Genomic DNA, 24503 nt, shown 5'->3' with positions numbered 1-24503 from the left:
GCCTGGCCCCAGGCCCCACTGGTCCCAAAATGAACATGTCAGTGGTTTTCCCCTCACCACCGGAGAAACAAACCAGGCTGAATCCTAGGGTTTGTCTGCCTGGGGATTTCTAAGTAAACGTGTCCAGACCTCACTCCTCGAACCCTTGGATCTGACCAGTCTCAGGCTGAAGAGACACAGGATTTCCCTTTCCACAGTTATCGGTCACTTCCTTTTGCCATGGCCAAGTGGTCCCATAGCCCCTGCTTTGCAGCCAGGGAGCTCAGGGCTGCAGGTGGCAGGGTGGTGGGCTTGTGAGGCCAAGAGAGAGGAGCTATTATGATCCAGGACATTTGCCAAGGGGTTGAGGTCTCCAGAGGAAAAGCATGATCCAGCCAGCTCTCAACTAATTATGGGCCGGTTGCCCACTCTGTGGGTCATCCGCGGCAGAGATCAATTATCCATGGCCAGATTATCTGCAGCAGAGCTCTACCCTTTCAGCAGCTGTGAGCCCTCTCCCCACTAGTACACACAGTCGGACCCGTGGCTCTCTCCAGACTCCCCAGGCCCGCCCCTCCACTGCCCAGACGGGGGGTCTGGGGCTGCCTTCCTGGCTGCCTGGATGCAGTCCCTCTTTAATGATGATGATGATAATAATGATGTGATGATGATGATGATGATTGTATTTGCCAAACACTGTGCTAAATTATGGTGTAGAAACAGTACAATCAGATCAGCTACAGTTACTGACCCACTCGGAACTCCCAGTCTAAGGGGGAGAAAGAACAGGAGTCGAGCCCCCATTTTACAGATGTGGAACCTGAATCACAGAGAAGTGAAATGGCTTGCCCAAGGTCACACATCAGGCAAGTGGCGGAGCAGGGATTAGAACCTGGGTCTCCGGACTCCCAGTCCACTAGGCTGCATGCAATGGTTCTCTCCCCTCGGGGTGGATGACGCTGCTGAGCAGCTGCAATGAGGAGAGAAAGGCAGGAAAATTTGAGTCTAGTCTGCCCTGGCATTTCCGAACTTCATAATCCTGGGGCAGGGGTCCTCCTCTTCCCTGCCCCCCAGCCCACAGCTTCTCCCTTCTCCCACCTCTTCTCAGCCCCTTCCTTCCTCTTCCCCATTCCTTCCCAGTCCCCCAAACTCTCCATGCCCTCCTCCAGCTCCCCTCCCCTCTACTGCTCCAAATTACTCTATACTCCACCCTGTCTCTCCATCTTGGAATTCTAGTCATGCCTTTCCTTTGGGGTCCTGGGAGTTGGGGAATAGGAAGAGAGATGCTGCTGTTACTTGGCATTCCAGAGGGGCCCTGCCAGCAAGATGCAAACTCTAACCCTCGGGCGGAGTCATTGCCTTTTCAAGAGAGACCCATCTCTGCACATCACGACACGGCCCCAGAGTCCCAACTGTCCCTTGGCACTTTTCCGTGGACCAAACCTCCCCAGGAGATCTCCCAATCAATCAACCAATCAGTAGTACTGATTTGGTGCCTACTGTGTGCAGAGCACTAGACTGAGCACTTGGGAGAGTGCAGCAGAGTTTGCAGACACGATACCTATCCTCGAGGAGCTTCGAGCCTAGTTGGGGAGACAGGCTCTGAAATAAATTTCAGCTCATTCATCTAACACTGCAGCCACCTGGGAAGGGTAGGAAGAGAAAGCTGGGGCCGCAGGCTACAGGAAGGATTGTGGGGGTCAGCTGGGGATGCAGGAAGGGTCAGGGGAGGGGGAATAGTTGGGGGGCGGGATTGGCAGGGGGGAACCCGTGGGAAGGTCGGGGGGAATCGGATTCACAGGAAGAGTCAGTGTCGGGGAGAGCCATGGCCACGGGAAGGGTCAGTGAGGGGTGGGGAGAGTCGGGGCCATGGGGTCACCGAGCAGTGAAAGGGGCCGGTAAGGAAGAACGCCTGGTGCAAAGCAATGTGCCCACACCTGTTTTGGAGTGGGAAATATTTACTGTTCTTTCAGGCTGGAAAGGGCAGGCCTCTCACTCCGCATCCAGTCATGTAACTGGGGAGACTGTACGCAATCTCATTAGGAAAGAGGCTCCAGCTGCCTGCTGTTCAGTTAGTCGCACTCACGAACACCGTGCCACCTCAACTATGAAAAGGGCCACGGAGAGGGGGACAAGAGGCATCCCAATGTGCATGGGGCCTCAAGAGTCCTGGCACACGGGGCAGCACCCGGAAACCCCAGAGCTGGCCGAGCACACGGAAGGGCTCTGGCCTCTGTTCCTTGGGAAGGGGAATTGGTAGTGGTGGTGGTGGCGGCGGCAGCCAAAGGGAGTCATTGCAGGCCTGGTGCTGTCGGTGCCAGGCAGCGGTGTCCCCTCAGGGTGCCCGACCCCTGGCCACAGGAGTGGCAGGTGCCAGCCTCGGTCCCGGTTCCTTCCCCATCTCTCAGAGAGAAAATTTCTGAGCGGGGGGACAGGGTAGAAGCTGTGGGGGAAAAGGTTGGCAGGATGAGGAGACTGGAAACTGAAAGTTGGCCCCTGACCTGTTTCTCAAAGGCGAGACCCCCATGCAGGGATGACTTCATGCCCCTCCCTACCTTACTTGGAAGTGAGACAGGATGGAGCAGCCACAGCTGCAACCTGTAGATGTGCTTTTTTTTAATGGAATTTGTTAAACGCTTACTATGTGCCAGGCACTGTACTAAGCACTGGTGTAGATACGAGCTAATCAGGTTGGACACAGTCCAGGGCCCACATTGGGCCCACAGCCTTAATCCCCATTTTACAGAGGAGGTACCTGAGGCACAGAGAAATGAAGTGACTTGCTCAAGGTCACACAGCAGACATGTGGCAGAACTGGCGTTAGAACCCGGTCCTCCGACTTCCAGGCCCATGTTTCACCAAGCAAACCATCGTATTTATTAAGCACGTACTGTGTGCCGAGCACTGTACTAAGCACGTGGGAGAGTATAATATAAAGGAGTTGGTAGACATGTTCCCTGCCCACAGCGAGCTTACAGTCTAGAGAGGGAGACATACATTAATATAAATAAATAAATTCCAGATACGTACATAAGTGCTGTGGGGCTGAAGGTAGGGTGAATAAAGGGTACAAATCCAAGCACAAGGCTGACCCAGAAGGGAGGGGGAGAAGAGGAAATGGAAGACAGGGAAGTGCTTTTTCTACTACGCCATGCTACTTCCCTATTGTCCCCAGTTCACAGGTCCCCAACTCACTGTTCCCTGTCACTGGGCACTGGTCCCAGCTCTGCGGCTCACTGCTCCTGGGTCACTGGTCCCCAGCATGCTGGCCCTGGCTCACAGGCCCCAGCTCACCGGTTTCTGGTTCACTGGCCCCGGCTCACTAGTTCTGGCTTATCGGTCCCAGTTCACTGGTTCCGGGCTGCTGTCCGACTCGCTGCCCCCGGTTCACTGGTGCCGATCCGCCAGACCTGATTCGGGCCTGACAGTTCTCATCTCGAGGCTTGGCTATCCCCTCGATCGCGGGACCCTGCCGGCCCCAATGGGGCTGGTTTGCGGTTGGTGAGGGTCTCACTGGCACCCCTCTGTTACGGTCTCTGATGCCGGGCTGGGAGGGCAGGCTGGTTAGGCCACCCAGCGAGATCAGGGCTTGTCTCCAGTGGGAAAGAATCATTGTCCAAGCTGTAGGAGGTCCTGCCCGGTCCCTCCCTGGGCCATGGGAAGGGAGTCGCCTAATTACAAAGGGAAAAAACGAGACCAGATTCCTGGGCCTTCTTCCCAGCAGAGAGGTGGCGTGTTCAATCCCACTCCTGGGTCCAGGGTACAGCTTCCAGAGGCTGGGGTCTGGGATCCAGGATGGAGGGCAGGGAATGTGTCTACCTACGCTGTTATACTGCTCTCTCTCCGAGGCTTAGTACAGTGCTCTGCACACAGTAAGAGCTAGATAAATATTACTGATTGATTGGTCGACTGATTGTTGGATGCAGGGTCCAGAGTGCAGGATCCAGAATCCTGAGTTTAGGATCCAGGGTTCAGGATACCAAGTACAGGACCCAAGATGCAAAGTCCTAAGTCCAGGGTCCAGGGTCAGGGGTACCAAGTTCAGAGTCCGGGATGCAGGGTCCTAAATCCAGGGTCCAGGGGCCGGGATTAGGGGTCCAGGGCACCTGCCTGTCAGAGACCTCTCTGGGAACCACAGTCAGTCAGTGAATTAATCAATAGCATATCCCGAGCCCCTGCTACCGACAGAGCACACTGTACTAACCACTAAGGAGACTAAGATAGTAGAGTTAGAAGACATGATAACAGCCCTCAGAGGGCTTTCGGTCTAGCGGGCTGACAGTCAGTGAAATAAAAGAAGGGAAGTGAGTTTGTAGGCTAGTGTGTGTTTAAGTAATTGCAGGGCTGGGCCGGGGGTGGGGGTACAAAAGTGGTCCAAACAACTATGTGAGCCCGAGTGTGTGGTGGGGGCAAACTGCTGGATGGTAGTTGGGGGAATAAAACATGAGGAGTGGGGAGAGAAATGAATTGGGGGGGGGTCTCCTCAGGAGCAGTGGTTTCAGAAGGACTTTGTAGATGGGAAAACCTGTGGTTTGCCAGACAGGAAGCAGCATAGCCTAGTGGAAAGAGCTGGGGCCTGAAAGTCAGAGGACCTGGGTTCTGATGCTGGCTCCACCACTTGTCTGCTCTGTGACCTTGGGCAAGTCACTTCACTTCTCTATGCCTCTGTATCTACAGAATTGGGATTCGATACCTGTTCTTCCTCCTGCTTAAACTCTGAGTCCCAAGACATGTTAGTCTCGTATCTACTTTAGTGTTTAGTACAGTACTGGACACGTGCTATGCACTTAACAATTATTATCATTACACTTATTATTACTATTATTACATAAAACAGGAGGGAGCTCCAGGCAGGGAGAAGGTTGGGAGCACGTGGTTGGTAAATGGAGAAACAACAACAGTGCTCAGTGATAGATTAGCTGGAGAGGACCAAAGAGTGTGAGCTGGGGTGAAGTGAGAGAGGAATGAGGATAAGTAGTGGGGAGAGAGCTGACTGAAAGCCCTAAAACTGATGGTGAGAGGACTCTCTGCTCGATATGGGAAGGAATTGATACCTTTGAGGTTTTTGAGGAGTGGGGAGACGCGCACAGGGCAATGTTTAGAAAAATGACCCGAGTGGCAGAGCGAAGGATGGACTGGAAGGGGGAGAGGCTGGAGGCAGGGAGGTCAGCGAAGAGGCTGATACAGTAGCTGAGTTAGGATATGACAAGTGTTTGGACTAAGAGGATGGCCTAGTGGCAAGAGCACGGGCTTGGGAGTCAGAGCTCATGGATTATAATCCCAGTTTCGCCACTTGTCTGCTGTGTGACCTTGGGCAAGTCACTTAATCAATCAATCATATTTACTGAGCGCTTACTGTGTGCAGAGCACTGTACTAAGCACTAGGTACACTTAACTTCTCTGTGCCTCAGTTACCTCAACTGTAAAATGGGGCTTGAGACGGTGAGCCCCACGTGGGACAATCTGATTACCTTGTATTTACCCCAGCACTTAGAACAGTGCCTGGCACATAGAAAGTGCATAACAAATGCCATAATTATTATTTTACTATATTATTATTGGACCAGCGTTGTGTTCACTTGAATGGAGAGGAAGGGGCGAATCTTGGAAAAGTAGCTGGGGAAAGACCGAAAGGATTTGGTAAGAGACCGAAATGAAAGTTGAGAGAGCGGGAGAAGTCAAGAATAATACCAAGTGTGTGGGTTTCGGAGATGGGACAGAGGGTGGCATCAGCTGTGGGGGGAACAGGGAGTGGAGAAGACTTGGGAGGGAAAATGAGGAATTCAGTTTTAGACTTATTGAGCTTGAGGACATCGATGCAGGGATGAGCTGGGGGCAGGAGGAAACGTGAGGTTGTAGAGGAGACCTTGGAGACAGTGAGAGGGTAGAAATCAGACTGCCGAGGATCAAGATGGGAGCTGGCAGAAAGGAAGTGGAGGAGGCAGGTACGAACAGCCTGTTCAAGGAAGTTAGACAGAAGCAGGTGCACGGACCTGGGGCGAGGGCTGGAGTATGGAAGCAGCGTGGCCTAGTGGATAGAGCCTAGGGAGTCACAAGGACCTGGGTTCTAATCCCAGGTCCACCACTTGTCTGCTGTATCACCTTGGGTGAGTCACTTAACTTCTTCGTGTCTCAGTTACCTCATCTGTAAAATGGACACTGATACTGTGAGCCCCAGGTGGGACATGGACTGTACCCAACCTACTATGTACCTACCCAAGCACTTAGTACAGTGCCTGGCACATAGTAAGTGCTTAACAAATGCCATTTTTTTAAAAAAGGGGCATGGTGGGATCCAGATGGTTTTTTTTAGGATGGCGGAATCAAAGTTTCCTTGAAGGCAGAGAAGAAGCCATCAGAGAGTGAGTGGTTGAAGGTGGCAGTTGAGGGGGTAAGAGAAGTGGATGCAAGTGTGTTTACAAAGTGAGAAGGGATGGGCCTGGAGGTCCGGGCAGAGAGGGCCAATTTCGAAAGCAAGTGGCACCTGCCGAGTGCAGAGTAGGGTACTGGGCACATACTGTTTGTAGAGCACTGTACTAGGAGCCTAGAGTGTGTAGAGTGCTGTGCCGGGCACCTACTCTGTGCTCTCTCCCCGCCATCCTGGGCATCTTTCCATCCATGTTGGAAGCACGTGGGAGCAAAAAGCTTAAACCTGTGGAAAGAGTGGGTCGGGCAGCTATCCGGGGATTTGGAAAGGACCGGTCAGAAGGGGCTCCCTGACACTCACACCCGCCTTGCACCCTGACCTACTGAACGGACTGAAAGCCTTGCTCCCACCAATGCAGGAGGGCTGACAGCTCAACAGATGTGCCACAGCTGGCTTCCAGGTGGCTTGTGGCTGGCAGCGGCCCTGTTTTGTATGAAACTGTCTAATTCCCCGTTTCTCGACCAAAACACAAACCTCCAGGAAGCAGGCAAGGAACCTACGTAACCAACAGGCTCGTGGAGGTGTCGTGCTAATGGGTGACACCTGTTCAGAAACAACTTGTTACGGATGTTTCAGTGTTGATCCCTAGGGGCTGGGGCACGCTGGGGCTGCTAGGATACCCTGTGGCAAGAAGGCACCAGGACGGGGGTGGTGCCCAGTCTTGACGTTTCGGGGTAAGAGGCTCTTTGTGAGGGGCCGTGCCGCTACCTCGCTCTCTGACATCACACCTGCCTTGCTGCCCTCCCTCCCCACCCCCGGTCCCTTCCAGTGTCACACTCTGGAGTAGTTGCTTACTTTGCTTACCATCGGAAGTTAGTTTGTCAGGGTCAGGCAAGGTGAGTGGTAGCTGGAGCCACTTGTCTGCTACGTGACCTTGGGAAAATCACTTAATTTCTTAGTGCCTCAGTTACCTCATCCACAAAATGGAGATGAAGACTGTGAGTCCCATGTGGGACAGAGATTGGGTCCACCCTGACTAGCTTATATTTACCCCAGCACTTAGAAGAATGCTTGACACATAGTAAGCCCTTAACAAATACTGTTATTATTATTATTATCAGGCATTTCCTGCACCCTGAAGAGGAGAGGTCAGATGGGTGTTTTCCTCCAGGGGTCGGATGTGGTCTGGCCGCATCCTGTAGCTGTTTTGTGACCACTGTAACTGGTGGTTCTGTGACTACTGTAACCAGTGCCCATTGCTCTATGTGATTCCACGGTCACACTTAGCTGGGATGAGTGCCTTCAAGGAGAGGGGCTGGTGGTGCCTGCACCTCTGGAGACCCCCTGATTTGGTAGGGTGGTGCTCTCGGGTGGGAGGGGACTGGGTCCCAGGCCTCCCCACCCACCACAGCTGTCCAACTCTGAAAGCTTCTCAAAAGCTTTCCGGAGCTGAGGCTGGTGTCCCCTCCCTTGGACCTCGTCCCCGGTGAGCAGGCCTAGACCGACCTCAGCTATTCTCTGTTACGGGCAGGGAGAAGATGCCATTCCACCACGTGACGGCAGGACTGTTGTACAAAGGGAATTACCTGAACCGTTCGCTCTCGGCCGGCAGTGACAGCGAGCAGCTCGCTAACATCTCCGTGGAGGAGTTGGATGGTAAGAGACTCCCTGTCCCTCCACCTCGGGATGGGCACAGATGGGGAGGGTCTCAGGGAAGGATCTTAGGGAGAAGTTGTGGTATTTACCCTTCTGTTCTGCATTGCAAGAAGGCAAAAGTAGCATTCCTCAAACTGGCGCTGAAATCCAGGAATGAACGCAGGTGTTTGGCTGTGGCCAAATGAGAGATGTGGTGGAGGGGCATTTGGGGTGAGGGGAGAGAGGGAGAGAGAGAGAGAGAGAGAAGCAGAGACAGGGCACAGATACAGACAGAAAGATCAGCTTTAGGCTGCTCTTCCTGCCCTCACGCCGGGCCAACACTGAGCTGTATCATGGGAATCAATTCTGGCCCTAGGGGACTGTCCTAATCCTAGCCAGGGTGACTGTCCAGACCCCAGCCCCCATCTCATCTCCAGGAGCAAGGCCACTCAGTGCTGAGGAAACATTCCGAGTACTTCCTGGAGTGGCACTCGGTGTGTGCAGACCTCAAGATGGAAGCTCCTCCTTTTGAAAATCAGGCTTCAGTTTGTCTGCTTACCTGCTGGTCCTTGGGAACTGGGAGTGATTTGGAAGTTTGGGATACAGGCTTGTGGAGACCCCCCACCTACAACCCAACTTTCTGGGACCCATCAGGCTTTGTGGGATAAGGGACTGTGTCCAACCGGATTTACTTGTATCCACCCCAGCGCTTAGTACAGTGCCTGGCACATAGTAATCACTTAACAAATGCCATTATTATTTGGAACAGCCCCAACTCCCAGGGACAGTAACTCCTGATTGTCTCTGGGGAACAGGTTAGCATCAAACTGAGGGAAAAGTATGTACTAAGCGCCTCTTGGGGACAATATACTAACCACTTGGCAGCATAAGCACTGGGATTGTACTAAGTGCTTGGCCCTGAACCACAGTTGTGGTATTTGTTAAGCATCTGTTGTGTGTCAAGCACTATACTGAGTGCTGTGGTAGATAATCAGGTCAGACACAGTCCCTGTTCCATTTGGGGCTCACAGTCTAAGGAGGAGGGAAAACAGATACTGAATCCCCATTTTACAGATGAGGAAACTGAGGTACAGAGAAGTAAAGTGACTTGCTCATATCACTAAGTCCTTGGCACTGTACCAAGTCCCTGGGCCTCTACTAAGAACTTGGCATTGTTCTAAACCCAAGACACTGTACTAAGTGTTTAGCGCTGCATAAGTATTTGGCACTGGTGAGGAATTCGACTGAATTTCAGTGGATAAGCTTTTCCAAACCAAGCTGACTTCACTGTTAGAGAATTTGCCAGGCGAGAGAGAGGCTGGATGTAAGATGGAGACCAAGGGAGCCCAGCGCTGAATATCTTCAGGAGACAGAGGGAAAACAAAGCTTCCCATTGGCCCAGGCTGGAGCAGGTGGCATCCGGTCTCAATAATGATATTAATAATGGTATTTATTAAGTGCTTACTTCGTGCCAATCACTGGGCTAAACGCTGGGGTTCATATAAGGAAATCGGTTCGGATACAACTGATGCCCCACATAGGGCTCACTGTCTAAGGCAGGGGCATGGATGGGGTGTGTCCTACGTCCAGCGGACTCTTCCAGCTGATCTGCCTCCTCTTGGCCACGGCTCACACCTTGGCATTAGGTCCTGGCAGATTGCCGGGGAGGGAGCAAGTGACATCATCACTGTCTTCATTGATGCCATCGTGGTCACTATGGTCAAGGAGCCATTGCCATCAGTCCTGCCATCATTGGCGTTATGTTCACGGTATCACTGCTACGATTTCTGCCATCGTCATCATCAAGGTCACCGTGTCGCTGCTACCTTTCCCGTCGTCATCGTCTCTGTGGTCGTGACATCACTGCCACCATTCCTGCTGTCACCATCACTATGATCCCCATGTCACTGACACCAGTCCAGTCATTATCATCACTATGGTCACTGTGTCACTACCACCATATATTGTACTCTGCCACTTATCTGCTGTGTGATCTCAGGCAAGTCGCTTCACTTCTCTGTGCCTCAGTTATCTCATCTGTAAAGCGGGGATAAAGACTGTGACCTCCATGTAGGATAGGGACTGTGTCCAATCTGATTACCTTGTATCTACTCCAGTGCTTAGAACAGTGCTTGGCACATAGTAAACACTTAACAAATACCATAATTATTATTATTACCAAGTGCGTAGTACAGTGCTTTGCACACAGTAAGCGCTCAATAAATGCTACTGGATGAATGAATTCCCACCATCATCATCCCTATGGTCTTGATATCACTACATTATTGTCCTGTAGGAGGGGACATTGGCTCTTGGCTCTCAGCTAGGCAGACAGATGACATATGCCTTATGTCATTCTTGGTGCCCCCTTGTATAATCATCATCAATCGTATTTATTGAGCACTTACTATGTGCAGAGCAATGTACTCTGTATAATGTATAATGACCCTAGCTGTGCCCCCGCCCGTGACCCAGGGCAGCTCATTTATGCCGGGCACCTCGGTTTGTGGTGTGATCTCAGTTTGGGGTTGCCAGTTTGTTGAGTCTATCTGCCCACCCCTGGATTATCCTCCTGGAGGTGCAAGTGGAAGCTCAGGGAGTCCAGGGTGTGCCCAGAGCCACCCCACCCTCTGCCCCTTGTGAGGTGTGGGTGCCAAGAAGATCCAGTTGCCCACCCCCACCCATCTGGTTCCCCCCAGCAGAGCCAATTCCAGGTTGGGCTGCTGCGAGATTCCTTTTACATTAAGTTCTGGCCTCTCCTCGCCTCCCAGAGAATAACTGTGGTGAAATTCCTGGGCCCATCATCCGTGCCGGTTTGAGTCACCCACCTACACAGGCGCTATGGAAAAGGCATGAATATTCTTAGAGTGAAAGCCCAGCAGCCTCCTTTCCCTGGGAGGGAACCAGAACTCCAGCAGTGGGAGACAGGTGGGGCAACCTCACCTGAGGGACTCTTGGCAGCGTATGCCTTGGGGCTATGTGTCCTCGTGGTGTCTAACCTGGCGGTGGGGATGGGCTGAAGGGGAAGTGACCTGGGAGGGGGTGTCCTGGGGAAGGTCCTGTTGAAATCCTTGAGAGGAGGAGATGCTGAAAGAGAAAGAGTGGTCCACACACACAAGCACGTACATAGGGGGAGGGGTGTCTACCCTAACATGATGGAGGGAGACAAGGTGGGGAGGAAGAGCCAATCTGGGTGCCAGGCTTCAGGGTGAGTGCTAGGTTTTCCCTCTCCTCCTCCTCCTCAGCCTATTGGTATTCAGTCTCTTCCTCTCTCTATCTGCCCTCTCCCCCATCCTCTAACCCTCCCTGATTCCCCATCTCCAACTGAAGCCTGCCCAATCATGCCCCCTCCAACTGGGTCCTCACTGATTCTGCCTGGCTCAGGGCGAGCCGAGGCAGGCAGGGTCATGGAGGGGCATGAAGGGGCATGGAGGGACAGGGAGGGGCAGAAGGGGACGGGGGGACAGGGTGGGGCAGAGGAGCAGGAAGGAAGGCAGGGAGGGAGGACTGTGTCCAGGGAGATGTTTACTGCAGGAAGGAGTGGCGGCGGTGGTTGGGAAGGGGGGGTGCTGTTTACAGCATGTGGGAAGACCAGAGCTGTGCTTCTGTGGAAGACGCCTCTGAAATTGATGTCCAGAGTCCCCAAGACCATCTGGGTCTTGTTGTGTTACTTCCCTGCCAGTGCCGGGAGCCAAGCCTCTGGGAGCCAAGTGCCAGGACCAGCCGGGTGGGGAGAGGAGAAAGAAAAATGAGAAAATGCCGGGCACCAAGCCTGCGTCTATGTGTGTGTCGGCTTCCGGGCTTCCCTGTGAAAGCCAAGAGCTCGGTGGCCCTGGCAGTCAGGTCTCTGAGGGTTCCATGACCCAGGGAACCAGATTTCTGACAGCTCTCTGTCTCTAGGAGGATTCCAGGAGTCCCTGGCCCTGACTGTGTCATGGCCTGTGGTATTCTGGGAATCCCAGGCTCTGACTAGGGTTGTGTCCTGTAGAGTTCTGGGTGTCCCGGGTCCTGACTGGGAAGGCCTGTGGCCTGCAGGATTCTGGGAGTCCCAGCCCTGATTGGGAAGGGTCGTGGCCCACAGGATTATGGGAATCCTGGCCCTGATTGGGAAGGGTCACGGCCCACAGGATTCTGGGAGTCCCAGTGTCTGACTGGAGAGGGTCAGGCAACTGCAGGATTCTGGGAGTACCAGGCTCTGACTGGGTGGAGGGGTGGGAGGGTATTAGTCTAGGATTCTGGGAGTCTGGGGGCTTGACTGGGGTGGGTCAGGATCTGCAGGATCCTAGGGGAGAGGTGGGCAGTGGTGACAGCGCAATTCCTCCCCGAGGGTCTGGACCCAGGAAACTCCCTGAGCCCTCTCACTGCTAACCAACAATCAATCAATCAATCAATCAATCAATCAATCGTATTTATTGAGCACTTACTGTGTGCAGAGCACTGTACTAAGCGCTTGGGAAGTAAAAGTTGGCTGACAGAGGCCTACTGAGAGCCAAGGACTCAGGGCTCGGCCTTCACCCGATTCCTCTGGGGGACTCCTGACCTTCACCCCATCTCTTTGGAGGACTCCCGACTCAGCCTTCATAATTATAATAATAATGGTATTTGTTAAGCACTTATTATGTGCCAAGCACCGTCCTAAGCGCTGGGGTAGATGTAATCAGGTTGTACCACGTGGGATTCACCGTCTTAATCCCCATTTTACTGATGAGGTAACTGAGGCACAGAGAAGTTTAGTGACTTGCCCAAAGTCACACAGCTGATAAGTGGCGGAGCTGGGATTAGAACCCACGACCTCTGACTCCCAAGCCTGTGCTCTTTCCACTAAGCCACGTTACTTCATCCCATCCCTCCAAGGGACTCCCAGCTTGGCCTTCACCCCATCGCTCCAGGTGACTCCTTGCTCGGACTCCTTGCTTGCCCCATCCCTCCAGAGGAAGCTCAGGCCTGGGCACACCACACCCTTCATCCAGACGCCGGGGGCTTCAACCACTGGCCATTCGGCAGTTCACAGTGGGAGCTTGTGGGCCTCACCCCGACCCTTCTTCCCCTGGCCTGCTCCCTCCTCCTCTTCCCCTGCACCCCTGCCTTCCCATCCCTAGCGGGATGCACTGATTGCAAACCTCCCCTCCCCGCCACCACCGTCTTCCTGGCTGGGTTGCCCAGGTTCGTGGCACACGTGAAGCCCGGGGCCATTCAATCAATACCGACAGCAATTAGCCCCGGCCCGGCCCCGGAATGAGTTTATAAAGCTGACAGATGAAGTGTAGAGGGCGCCCAGCTTGGCCAGAGTGCGCAACGGATGCGCTCTCCCGCTCTCTGCTCCCCCAAGGGCTGCAGATTCTCATTAGCAAACAAACCACTCTGGCCCGGGCACAGGCCAGGATCTCTGAACCGGGCTGCCCTGTTCCTGCCTTTCAAAGGGACTGACTGCTTGTCTTCCTTCAGCAGCAGCAGCAGGCGCATCGCTGAACAATATCCCTCCCTTCCGGCGGGGCCCCCTCAAAAGCCAGTCAATGAACAGTACCATACAAAATACTCCACTAGCCACTTGGGAGAGTACAATGCAACGGAGCTGGTAGATGCATTTCCCTGCCCACAGGGAGCTTACAGTCTAGAGGGGGAGAAAAACCTGAAAATCGATTATGGACATCAACCCAAGCCCCCTCCTCCAGAAGGCCTTCCCTGACTGACCCTTGTCCCAATCTCCCTCAGCCACCTTGGAGCTCTTTGGGGTTAGAGCCTGAGTCTTTAACTCCTATTATGCATGTCCAAGGACCTAGTGGCAGATGCAGAGCCAAAGTTCACGTTCAGAGGTGCAACTGCTGATATATGATTGTATTCCTTTTGGGTATCACTGAGCAAGGGTCTGGGCTGCTCCGTAGGCACGGTCTCAACGGCACTGTAAAAATAACAACGGTGGTATTTGTTAAGTACCTGCTACATGTGATTACAAGACAATCAGGTCAGAAACAGTACAAGGTATTGAATCCCCACCTTACTGATCAGAAAATTGAGGCCCAGAGAAGCCAAGTGACTTGCGCAGGGTCACAGCAGGCAAGCGAGAGAGCCGGGATTAGATTCCCAGGCCCTGGCTCTGTCCACTAGGCCATGGGACTGTGGAGGGGAGGTGTGATGGAGACGATTGATTGCATTGTGACCAAGAGACAGGGTGGAAATTGTCCAGCAGCACCGTGGAGATGAGGGCTGGCCACACCGAGGCAGCAGAGATGGGATCAGTGCCATGTCTGGGCCTGTGAATCTGGTCTCTACATGGAGGTCCTCTCCCTCTTCCAGAGCTCAACCCATGGCTGCCTGTGTTTTCTAGGACAGGGGTCTGGGTGGGAAGAGAAGAAGGGGGAGGGGTGTCCTATTGCCAGCGGGTCATGCATTGAAGCTCTCTCCAATGTAACGCTTGTGTGAGGGATGGCAGAGGGGCACTCCCTATTCAGCTGGTGCTAGGATGATGGGTAGGGTGACCCACCTCCCTCCAGCCTTGGCCAGGGGCCAGGCAGGTGACCTGGATCCCCCTTCCAGCCTCTTCTTGGGGCCACTGGGGCTGTACAGGTGACCTGGCTTCCCTCTCCAGCCTCGGCCTGGGGCAGTGAAGCTGGACAAGTGACCAGGTGACCCGGCTCCTCGCTTCAGCTTCACCCCAGTACCACTGAGGCTGGACAGGACTTGATTTGCATAACCCTAGGGACACGGCATCATCGGTGGAGGGAATGATCCACTTAACGTGGGAGGATCCGAATTCTGTGGTCACAGAGAGGTGGCTGCCTCGGAGGGCCCCTGCAGTCAGCTCAGGTGGGGAGAGAATTGGGTTGCCGGAGCGGTGGGCCTAGCAGCAGCCCTGCCTTCTGGCCCCTGCCCCCGGGTCCTCCTTTTCCCCAGACCCTCGGAGGGTCAGCTGGACAAATGAAGGGCTCTGAGTCCTCTCCCTCTCTGTCTACAAAGGGTAAACTGGCAGGGGCCCCAGGGCCGGGTATCCGGGCGGCCAGCGGGCTGGGACAACCTCGTCTCATCCCTGGCAGGACCACCCGGCGCTCGAACACTCCCCGACACAACATGTTGTGTTACCTGTGCCTGTGACTTAGTTTGTGCAGTTGGTGCTGTGCCGCCCCTCCCGAGAACACGGGTTGCCGTGGGAACAGTGACGTCTGGGTGCACGGCGAGCGATAGTGGTATCGGCGAGGACTGGCTGGGGTGGGGGAGGTGTGCCAGGGGCCGGAGCTGCTCTATATAGCTGGCAGCGGAGCTGGTTCATATAGGGGGCTGTCGGTGGCTTTAAAGGGAAGCGGAGCAGCTTTTGAGACAGGGCTGGTGCTGCTTTAATCAACAAGGTTGGATATGACTTACAGAGAAGAACAGAGATGCTATATATATATACATAGCATATATACTATATATATGTAGTGCTGGTGCTACTTTAATCAACATGGTTGGACATGGTTCATATAGTGGAGCGGGGGTGGTTTATATATGGTGCTGGCAGTGGTTTAAAAAGGGGATTGGAGCTTGTTTTTACAGGGTAGCAGAGCTGGTTCATATATAGGCCTGGCATTGGTTTAGAAAGGGGAGGAGAGCTGATTTATTTAAGGGTCTGGCGCCGGTTTCTATACTAGAGCAGGGCTGGTTTATATATGGGTCTGGCGGCGTTTTACAAAGTGGAGTGGAGCTGGTTTACATATGGGGCTGGAGCTGGTTTAGATACGGGATCGACATTGTTTTATAGAGAGCAGAGGAGAGGAGATGGTTTATATATGGGCCTGGCATTGGATTGCAAAGGGGAGCAGAGCTGATTTATTTATGGGGCCAGTGCTGGCTTATAAAGGAGAGTGGAGCTGGTTTATATATGGTGCTAGCACTAGTTTATATAGGGGAGTGGATCTGGTTCATATATGGGCCAGGCATTGGATTACCAAGGGGAGCAGAGCTAGTTTATATAGGAGGCCAGCGCTGGTTTATATAATAATAATAATAATTGTGGTATTTTTTAAGCACTTACTTTGTGCCAGGCACTGTACTAAACACTTGGGTGGATACAAGCAAATCGGGTTGGACACAGTCCCCTTCCCACTTACTGATAATGATGGTATTTGTTAAGAACTTACCATGTGCCAAGCATTGTTCTAAGCGCTGGGGTAGATACAAGGTAATCAGGTTGTCCCACGTGGGGCTCACAGTCTTAATCCTCATTTTACAGATGAGGTAACTGAGGCACAGAGAAGGCACAGATGATTAGTGGCAGAGCTGGGATTAGAACCCACGACCTCTGCCCATGCTCTTTCTACTAAGCCTTGCTGCACATTGGGCTAATAGTCTTAATCCCCATTTTACAGGTAAGGTAACTGAGGCCCAGAGAGAAGTGACTTGCTAAGGCCACACAGCAGACAAGTGTAAGGCTACACAGCAGACAAGTGGCGGAGCTGGGATTAGAACCCATAACGTTCTGACTCCCGTACTCTGTCCACTGTACCATATTGCTTCTCATATAAGGGAGTGGAGCTGGTTTATATACGGGGCAGGCAGGCATTTATCAACAGGGTTGGCTATAGCTTACATAGGGGAGTGGAGCTTGTTTGTCCGCGGGTCTGTCTCCGGACCAGTTGTGGCAAGTGTCAGCTGCAGGTCAGGAGTTCAGAGGCTCACCCAAGCCCGCCGCCCCCTCCCAACAGAAGACCCAGAAGAGCCTGGATTGGGCCTTGGACAACAGCAAGGCCAGCAGAGTTTTCGGGTGGGAAGCTCATGTCTGCCCTTTCAGTGCCAGTAGGCTTGGAAGGGGTCTAGACTGGGACTGGTGGAATGGAAAGCTGCAGAGTGTGTGAAGAATCCCACCCGACGTGCCAGGGACAGAGAAGCAGCGTGGTCTAATGGATAGAGCACGGGCCTGGGACTCAGAATGATCTGGGTTCTAATCCCCAGCTCCACTGTGTGCCTGCTCTGTGATCTTGGGCAAGTCACTTAACTTCTCTGTGCCTCAGTTGCTGCATTTGCAAAATGGGGATTAAGATTGTGAGCCTCATGTGGGACTGGGACTGTGTCCAGCCCGCTTTACTCGTTTCCACCTCAGCACTTAGAACAGTGCCTGGCACGTAGTAAGCGCTTAACAAATACCACTGTTATTATTATTATTATTATTTGCCCTGATCTCAGCCTGCCCCTCTGACCTGGCAGCCACCAGGGCTGACGCTTTCCACACTCAGTAATCATCCAGGTGCATCTGGAAACTCCTTGGGCTCTAGCTCCTGTGCACAGATGAAACCCAGCCACGTTCTGTGGGAAGATATGTATTCTGTGGTTTTCCTGTCAGAGAGGAGCAAGGAAGGGTCCCATGCCCATGCCTGGGGGGAGCTGGATGGAGCGATCCAGCAGCATGGCTCAATGGAAAGATCCTGGGCTTTGGAGTCAGAGGTCATGTGTTCAAATCCCGGCTCCACCAACTGTCTGCTGTGTGACTTTGGGCAAGTCACTTCACTTCTCTGTGCCTCAGTTACCTCATCTGGAAAATGGGGATTAAAACTGTGAGCGTCCCGTGGGACAACCTGATCACCTTGTAACCTCTCCAGTGCTTAGAACACTGCTTTGCACATAGTAAGCGCTTAACAAATGCTATTTAAAAAAAGCAGCAAAACGATCCCCCTTGGCCATCAGCTACTGGCTAGAGAGGAGAGGCTGTCTATCTGGCTCTGCTCATTGTTTCGGGATGGCCTAGGTGTCCAAACCAGAACCATTCGTCTTCCCACATAAACTCTATCCTCTCTGTGACTTTCCTGTCAGTATAGACAGCACCACTATCCTCTCAAGTCCATAACCTTGACATGATACTCAACTCATTTCTCTCATGTAAACTACACATTCAATCTGTCATGAAATCCAGTCAATTCCACCTTCACAACACCTCTAGAAACTGCCCTTTTCTGTCTGCCCAAACTGCTTCCAAGTTGATCCAAACACTTATCATTTCTCACCTTGACTACTGCATTAACCTTCTTGCTGACCTCCCTGCCTCCTGTCCCTCCCCACTTTACTCTGATGCCTGGATCATTTTTCTAAAAAAAATTCAGTTCGCATCTCATCAGACACCTCAAATGGTTGCCCATCCAACTCCACATCGAACTGAAACTCCTAACCATTGGCTTTAAGACACTCGGTCAGCTTTCTTCCTCCTACCTTACCTTGCTGATCTGCTATAGTACACTCCACACCCTCCATTCCTCTATTGCCAACCTACTCTTGGTATATCAGTCTCATCTCTCTCACCACAGACCTCTTGCCAATGTTCTCCCTCTGGCCTGGAACTCCCTCCCCTTTCTTATAATAATAATAATAATAATAATAATAATAAAAATATGGTATTTGTTAAGCGCTATGTGTCAAGCACTGTTCTAGGTGCTGGGGAAGATGCAATTTAATCAGGTTAGACACAGTTCCTGTCCTAGACGGGGTTCACATTCTGAGTAGGAGGGAGGACAGATACTGAATCCCCATTTTTACAGTTGAGGAAACTGAGGCACAAAGAAGTTGAGTGACTTTCTCAAGGTCCCTTAGCAAGCAAGTGGCAGAGCTGGGATTAGAATCCAGATCCTCTGATTCCCAGGCCTGTGCTCTTTCCACTGGGCCACGCTAGAGAAGCAGCGTGGCTCAGTGGAAAGATCCTGGGCTTTGGAGTCAGACGTCATGGGTTCAAATCCCGGCTCTGCCAATTGTCAGCTGTGTCATTTTGGGCAAGTCAGTTAACTTCTCTGTGCCTCAGTTACCTCATCTGGAAAATGGGGATTAAGATTGCGAGCCCCACGTGGGACAACCTGATCACCTTGTAACCTCCCCAGTGCTTAGCACATAGTAAGCGCTTAATAAATGCCATTATTATTATTATTATTATTATTATTATTATTATTATTATTACTATCCAACAATCTGCCACACTCCGCACCTTCAAAACCCTTCTAAATCAAATCTCCTCTGAGGGCTTCCCACCCTAAACTCTGTATTTCCCCTTTCTGCCTTCACCTCTGCATCGACCATGAATTCTATTATTTCCCCTATCCCCAATCTATTTTAATGTCTGTCTCTCCCTATAATAATAATAATAATTATGATATTTGTTAAGCACTTATTACGTGCCAAGCACTGTTCTAAGCACTGGGGTAGATACAAGGTAATCAGATTGGACACAGTCCCTATAGATTGTAAGATCCTTGTGTGGGTAGGGATCCTGCCTACAACTCTGTTGTAACATACTTTTCCAAATGCTTAGTACAGTGTTCTGCACAAAGTAAAAGCATTCGATACATACCATCCATTTTGCCCAGATGGCAAAATCCAGTCCTGGTTCCCCATATCCAGCTAGGGCATTAGAGCCCGTCTTGCCCCAGTCCCCCTCCAGCTGAGGTAGGTTGTGAATGTGGGGAAAGGAGGGGGATGTGGCAGGAATGGGGTGGATATGGGGATGGCAGAGACTGAGCAGAACAGGCAGAAAAGGCTGAGAGACCTGGAAGTCGGCCCCGAGCGCAGTGGTGCGGGGTCTGCCTGAGCCCAGCAGCGCCTTGTCCCCAACCTCCCCCTCGCCAACCTCGGAGCCAACTCTGGCTCCAAGATACGTGCAAGGAGACAGATGGGCCCAAGGCCTAGCTGCGTGCGAACAAACATTATAAATAAAACATTTCCTCTAGCCCGCCAGGCCCGGTGTGATCTGGAGGCCGAAGCTTCCAGCAGCCCCGAGTGGGGCTGGAGGAAGTTGTCGGGGGCGGGGGCCGGGACACTCAGGGCCCTGCCATCTCACTCTGAGGATGAAATGGCATCACCTCACCAATGCCCATCACCATCTCCCTCCGGGGACAAAATGGCATCTCCTCGCCAAAACCTATTGCCACTGAGGCTTGGCTCTCGGCAGGCAGTCAGTCAGTCAGTCAATCGTGTTTACTGAGCGCCTACTGTGAACACAATATAACAATAAACAGACACATTCCCTTCCCACAACGAGCTTACAGTCTTGAGAGACTTGATCTGGGGTTTGTCTGCCCTGGGAGCTGCCGGGTAGTTGGTCCCGGGGGCCTGGGCAAGGTGGCGGTGGGACAAAGACCCTCGAGGCAGGGCCTGAGCATAGGAAGAGCCACTGGAAGAGCCATTCGATGTCCACCCTCCAATAAATTTGGGCACACACAGGTTCATCAGAATGGTTTGAGATGTATGCCATTTCTGATTGCCATCATTGGTGTTTACTGAGTGCTGGGGAAAGTACAATAGAGAGAACAGACACAGTCCCTGTCCTCAGGGAACTTGCAATTAGGAGCAGAGAGACAGAGAAGAGTAGAAGATGTGGTAGAGGTAGCAAGGCCAGTGAGAATGGCAGGGGCAGTGGGGGCACCAGGACCTGGCCACCACCCATGCTGCCAAATTACTTTATCCGGCTGGCCCGGCTGGGAAGTTCAGCTGGGAAGTTTCTGATCGGGTTACCGCTCTGGGTTTCAGATCCTGCCCCTGCAGCCCAGCCAGGCACATTCACAGGCCCTGGAGCCCAGGGCAGGGGGAGCACCGTGGCTGGGGGGGTGACGCGGGGCCGTGGGACAGGATCTGTGGACACAGGCCGGGCCATAGGCCGACAGGAAACTCTCCCGACCTGGGGCAGTCTGGTGATTGACCAACAGTGATGACGGTATTTATTAAGTGCCGACTGCCCGATAAGCACTGGGTAGACAGACCTAAGGTTATCAGACTGGTCAGTGGGAGCCAAGTCCAGGGCCCCGCAGGGAGTGGGTCAGGCTGAGGCACCAAAGATTGAGGACTCTGGTGGAAAAGTGTTTCCTCCTGTCCTGCCGGGGCCAAAAAGACGAATGGCCGTTCCTTTCCCACAACGCACTGGAAGCCGATGGCCGTGTCCCTCTCCCCCCGTGGAGGGGGGATCAGCCAGTTGCCCACTTGGTGCCCCCGTGAGATTGGTTCAAAACTGGGGGCTACAGACCATCGTGGACAGGACAGCCTAATCTCAATCCCTCCTGCTGCAATCCCAGGACATTCCCTCTTGTCTGGGCCTGGCCCCGGTAGAGAAGGTGCGAAACACATTAGAGTTGTGGGGGAAGGGGACAGGAAGGCTCTGTTTCTCTGGGAGGTTGCTGGGGGGCAGCGGGGAGCAGGGAGAGGCCAGAGGGGAAGACCACATTTCCCTCTAACCTTTTACCCTTCTCTTGAGGCAGAAATCCGCGAGGCCTTCCGAGTCCTGGACAGGGATGGCAACGGCTTCATCTCCAAACAAGAGCTGGGCATGGCCATGCGCTCCCTGGGTTACATGCCTAGTGAAGTGGAGCTGGCCATCATCATGCAGCGCCTGGACATGGACGGTGAGCTCAGCCTGCTGCCAGGGAGAATGGGCGGATGGGGTGTTGGGGGGCAGAGCCCCAATAGGCCGGGGGCGGGAGGGCTGGTGCTTCCTCTGACAAGCCCACCCCTGTTTCCACCCAGGCACTGCACTCAGGGGGGAGGGGGAGGAAAAGCAGCAGGGAGGGCCACCCAGGTCGCGGAAAGGGGAAATGGGTAGGCCAGGGGAAAGGCCCGAGGGCTAGGGTCTCGGTCCTGCCAAGACTCCCTGGCCTGGCCTGGCCCGACCCATCCCCATGGGGCTGACCCGTCCAATGTGTTGGCCACCTCCTAGCCAGGTTTCACAGCCAGAGGGAGATGGGGGAGGCCGGCCTACCCGGTTCCTTTCTAGTTGGGGAAGGGACAAGGGTCATGGGGTAGCCCACTGCCTGATCTTTTCTGGGTCTGCCAGGTCTGGAGCAAGTACTGCTGCTAAAGGGACTACTGCAGGGATAGAGGGTCTCATCCTCAGTGGTCAGCCACTTCTCTGGGGTCTGGGTCAGAGGGGCAGCAGCAACAGAGCCTAAACTCATAACCGGAGTCCAATCCCCAAGCCCCCAGCTGGCATCCAAACCCCAAACCCAGAGCCAGAAACCCCAAATCCCATAGTCAGGATCCAACCCCGAACCACTAAGCAGTGTCCAAACCCCAAATCGGCATCCAAACCCCAAATCCCCAGCTGGCATCCAAATCCCAAACCTAAAGCCAGCATCCAATCCCAAACCCACAACCAGCAACCAAATCCCAAAGCTGGCATCCAAACCCCATATCCACAGCTGGTGTTTAAACCCCAAACCTACAGCCAGTGTCCAGCCCCAAACCTACAGCTGGCATCTATTCCCCAAACCCACAGCTGGCATCCAAACCCCAAACACACAGCCAGCATCCCATTTGAGCCATCAGCTACCATCCCCCAGAAACCCTGAGCACTAGAGGATCTGAATCCATCTTCTCCCCTCCCTTCCCTCCCCTCCCTCCCCTCGCACAACTGGTCCCTGTGAATGTGGGGAGGGAGGGCCCACAGGCAGCAGAGGTGAGTCTGGGGTTGGGATTTGGAGAATGGAGATTTGGGTTGGGATTTGGAGATATGCGTGTGTCATTAAGGGGTGCTGAATGCTGACATGGGTATGCCGCTTACAGAGCCTGGAAGTGCTTGTGTTGGGAGCAATGATTGTTGCAGAAATTCTGCTGGTGGGCCTCAGGGACACAGCAGGAGAAGTTTGATTTAGCATCACTGTCAGGTGGTGCAGCCCTAGGGGCCTGCAGGGACTGACATACCTGCAGTTTGAAGCTGAGCATGGTACAGCACGGAACAGGGCCTGTTCTCAGGCTCAGGGCCACCCGGCAGCTCAGCCTGGCCCTCTGACAGTTGCTCGGACCCCGATGTCCTGGGCCCTGCCCTGCCCAATGGTTCCTGCTGCGCACCCTCAGGGGCTAAGGATGCCACCAGCTGAACAAAATGTCCAGGACCCAGGGGGAGCTTGGTACATAGTTTCTGGTGTTCACGGGGAGGCAGGTAAACAGAGAGCCTAGTACATGGTTTTGGGCGAATGAGGGAAGCCAAATAAGTCAGGAGCCTGATGTGTGGTTTCTGGTGTTCGAAGGGAGTCGGGGACATGGAGAGCCTGAGGTGTGGTTTCCGGTGGTCATGGGGGCCCATGTACATGGAAAGCCTGGTGTGTATCTTTTAGCGTTCATGGGAAGTTAGGTATATGGAGAGTCTGGTGTTCATGGGAAACTGGATAGGCGGAGAGCTTGGCCCACTAGCTCCCTTGCCACTGCACCCATCTAGGCCACCTTCTGGTCACCACTGGAGGCTGTGTGTCTTTGGGCAAGTCACTTCACTTCTCTGGGCCTCAGTTACCTCATCTGTAAAATGGGGATTAAGACTGTGTGCCCCCCGTGGGACAACCTGATCACCTTGTAGCCTCCCCAGCGCTTAGAACAGTGCTTTGCACATAGTAAGTGCTAAATAAATGCTATTATTATTATTATTATTATTCTCACTCCTGCTGCCTCTAGAGCGAACACGGCCAAAGGAGACGCACGTGACGTCATCCGTGCTGCGTTAGGCCTCCGATGCCACGTTCCCCATTTGACCAAGTCCACCAGCGGCCCACTGGGCCTGGCCAGGCTCCTGGCAGGGTAGACTGGTAGACCAATGATCCCCTTCTCGTTGTGGGAAAAAAAAAATTCCTGACATAAGGGCACTGGGACCCTGTCCACATCAGACAGAGCCACTCTGGACTCCGCTTGTGGCTGATCTAGAGGGGTGACGTGCCCACTCTCTCTTCCCTGTGGTGGTGTCTGGATCTCAGAGCTGCCCCTCCACCTTGCTCCAGAAGTGGGTCGAGGGAATGGGCCGTGGGGAGCCCCACCGCCTGACTTTTCTTGCTTCCCCAGGGAACCAGAGAGACCCTCCCCAGCCAGGCACGAGACCACGGGGGGAAAATGGGGCAAACGGAGGCGGAGGGCTGGGAAATCGCCGCAGTTATACGTAGCATTATTCGATGTAACAGCAACGCCCCCCATGTCCCTGAGCAGCTAAGGGCTCCCCAAACCTACAGAGAGTTGCGTGTCCACTCAATAAATACTATTCCATGAGTGCTCACGCAACACGTGCAGGCACTGCGCGTGCCATTCCCGCACCCGCCCGGTGCCTTGACACACATTGTACTGGTTTTTGCTTTTCCCGTTCTCCTGCTCTGCACCACCCCCAGTTTTCTGCTCTCCCGGAATCCCGGCCGCTAACAGGGAGGACTTGAGCGAACCGTGCGCTTTTGGAAATTCCCTTTTCCCACCCCGGCTTCAGCGGACGATCTGCAGGGGACACTGTGCGCGCCCGGAGCGGGAGACCTCGCCGGGTTCGCTGGACATATCCCGTACCGCTCTCGGAGGCCCCCTCCCTGCTCTCCTCTTCTCTCCTGGGCCCTCCACCCCGCAACCCGAGGTGGGGCCGCGCTTTGGGCCGTTTGGCTTTTCTCTGGATTCCTGCCGGTCCTGGGAGCCCGGGGTCGCCATGGCAACCCTGCATCACGGCCCCTGTTGCTGCGCGCCTACTCAACTCTGCTGGGTCAGTGCCTTGGGCCCCAGGACCCCCAGCTCCCAGGTCCTGTGCCCCCAGGAGTGAGGGAACCCGAGAACGCACTCCCACCCCACCCCCCTGGTT

At 53.6% G+C, this 24503-nt stretch overlaps 1 protein-coding gene across 4 annotated transcripts in view; it reads left to right on the top strand.

Moving 5' to 3' along the window:
- The window catches only part of CALN1 (calneuron 1), a 59681-nt gene that overhangs the window by 17055 nt on the left and 18123 nt on the right, over positions 1-24503 (top strand). For all 4 annotated transcript variants that reach the window (XM_038759683.1, XM_038759682.1, XM_038759685.1 and 1 more), the window contains exons 2-3: positions 7878-8002; positions 21175-21318. In XM_038759683.1, the coding sequence (XP_038615611.1) occupies positions 7878-8002; positions 21175-21318 (269 nt within the window). The remainder of the gene's footprint in view (positions 1-7877; positions 8003-21174; positions 21319-24503) is intronic.

This window comes from Tachyglossus aculeatus, chromosome 17 (genome assembly GCF_015852505.1).
Source record: "Tachyglossus aculeatus isolate mTacAcu1 chromosome 17, mTacAcu1.pri, whole genome shotgun sequence".
NCBI classification, from domain to species: Eukaryota; Metazoa; Chordata; class Mammalia; order Monotremata; family Tachyglossidae; genus Tachyglossus; species Tachyglossus aculeatus.
This window is presented reverse-complemented; position numbering and strand designations above follow the sequence as displayed.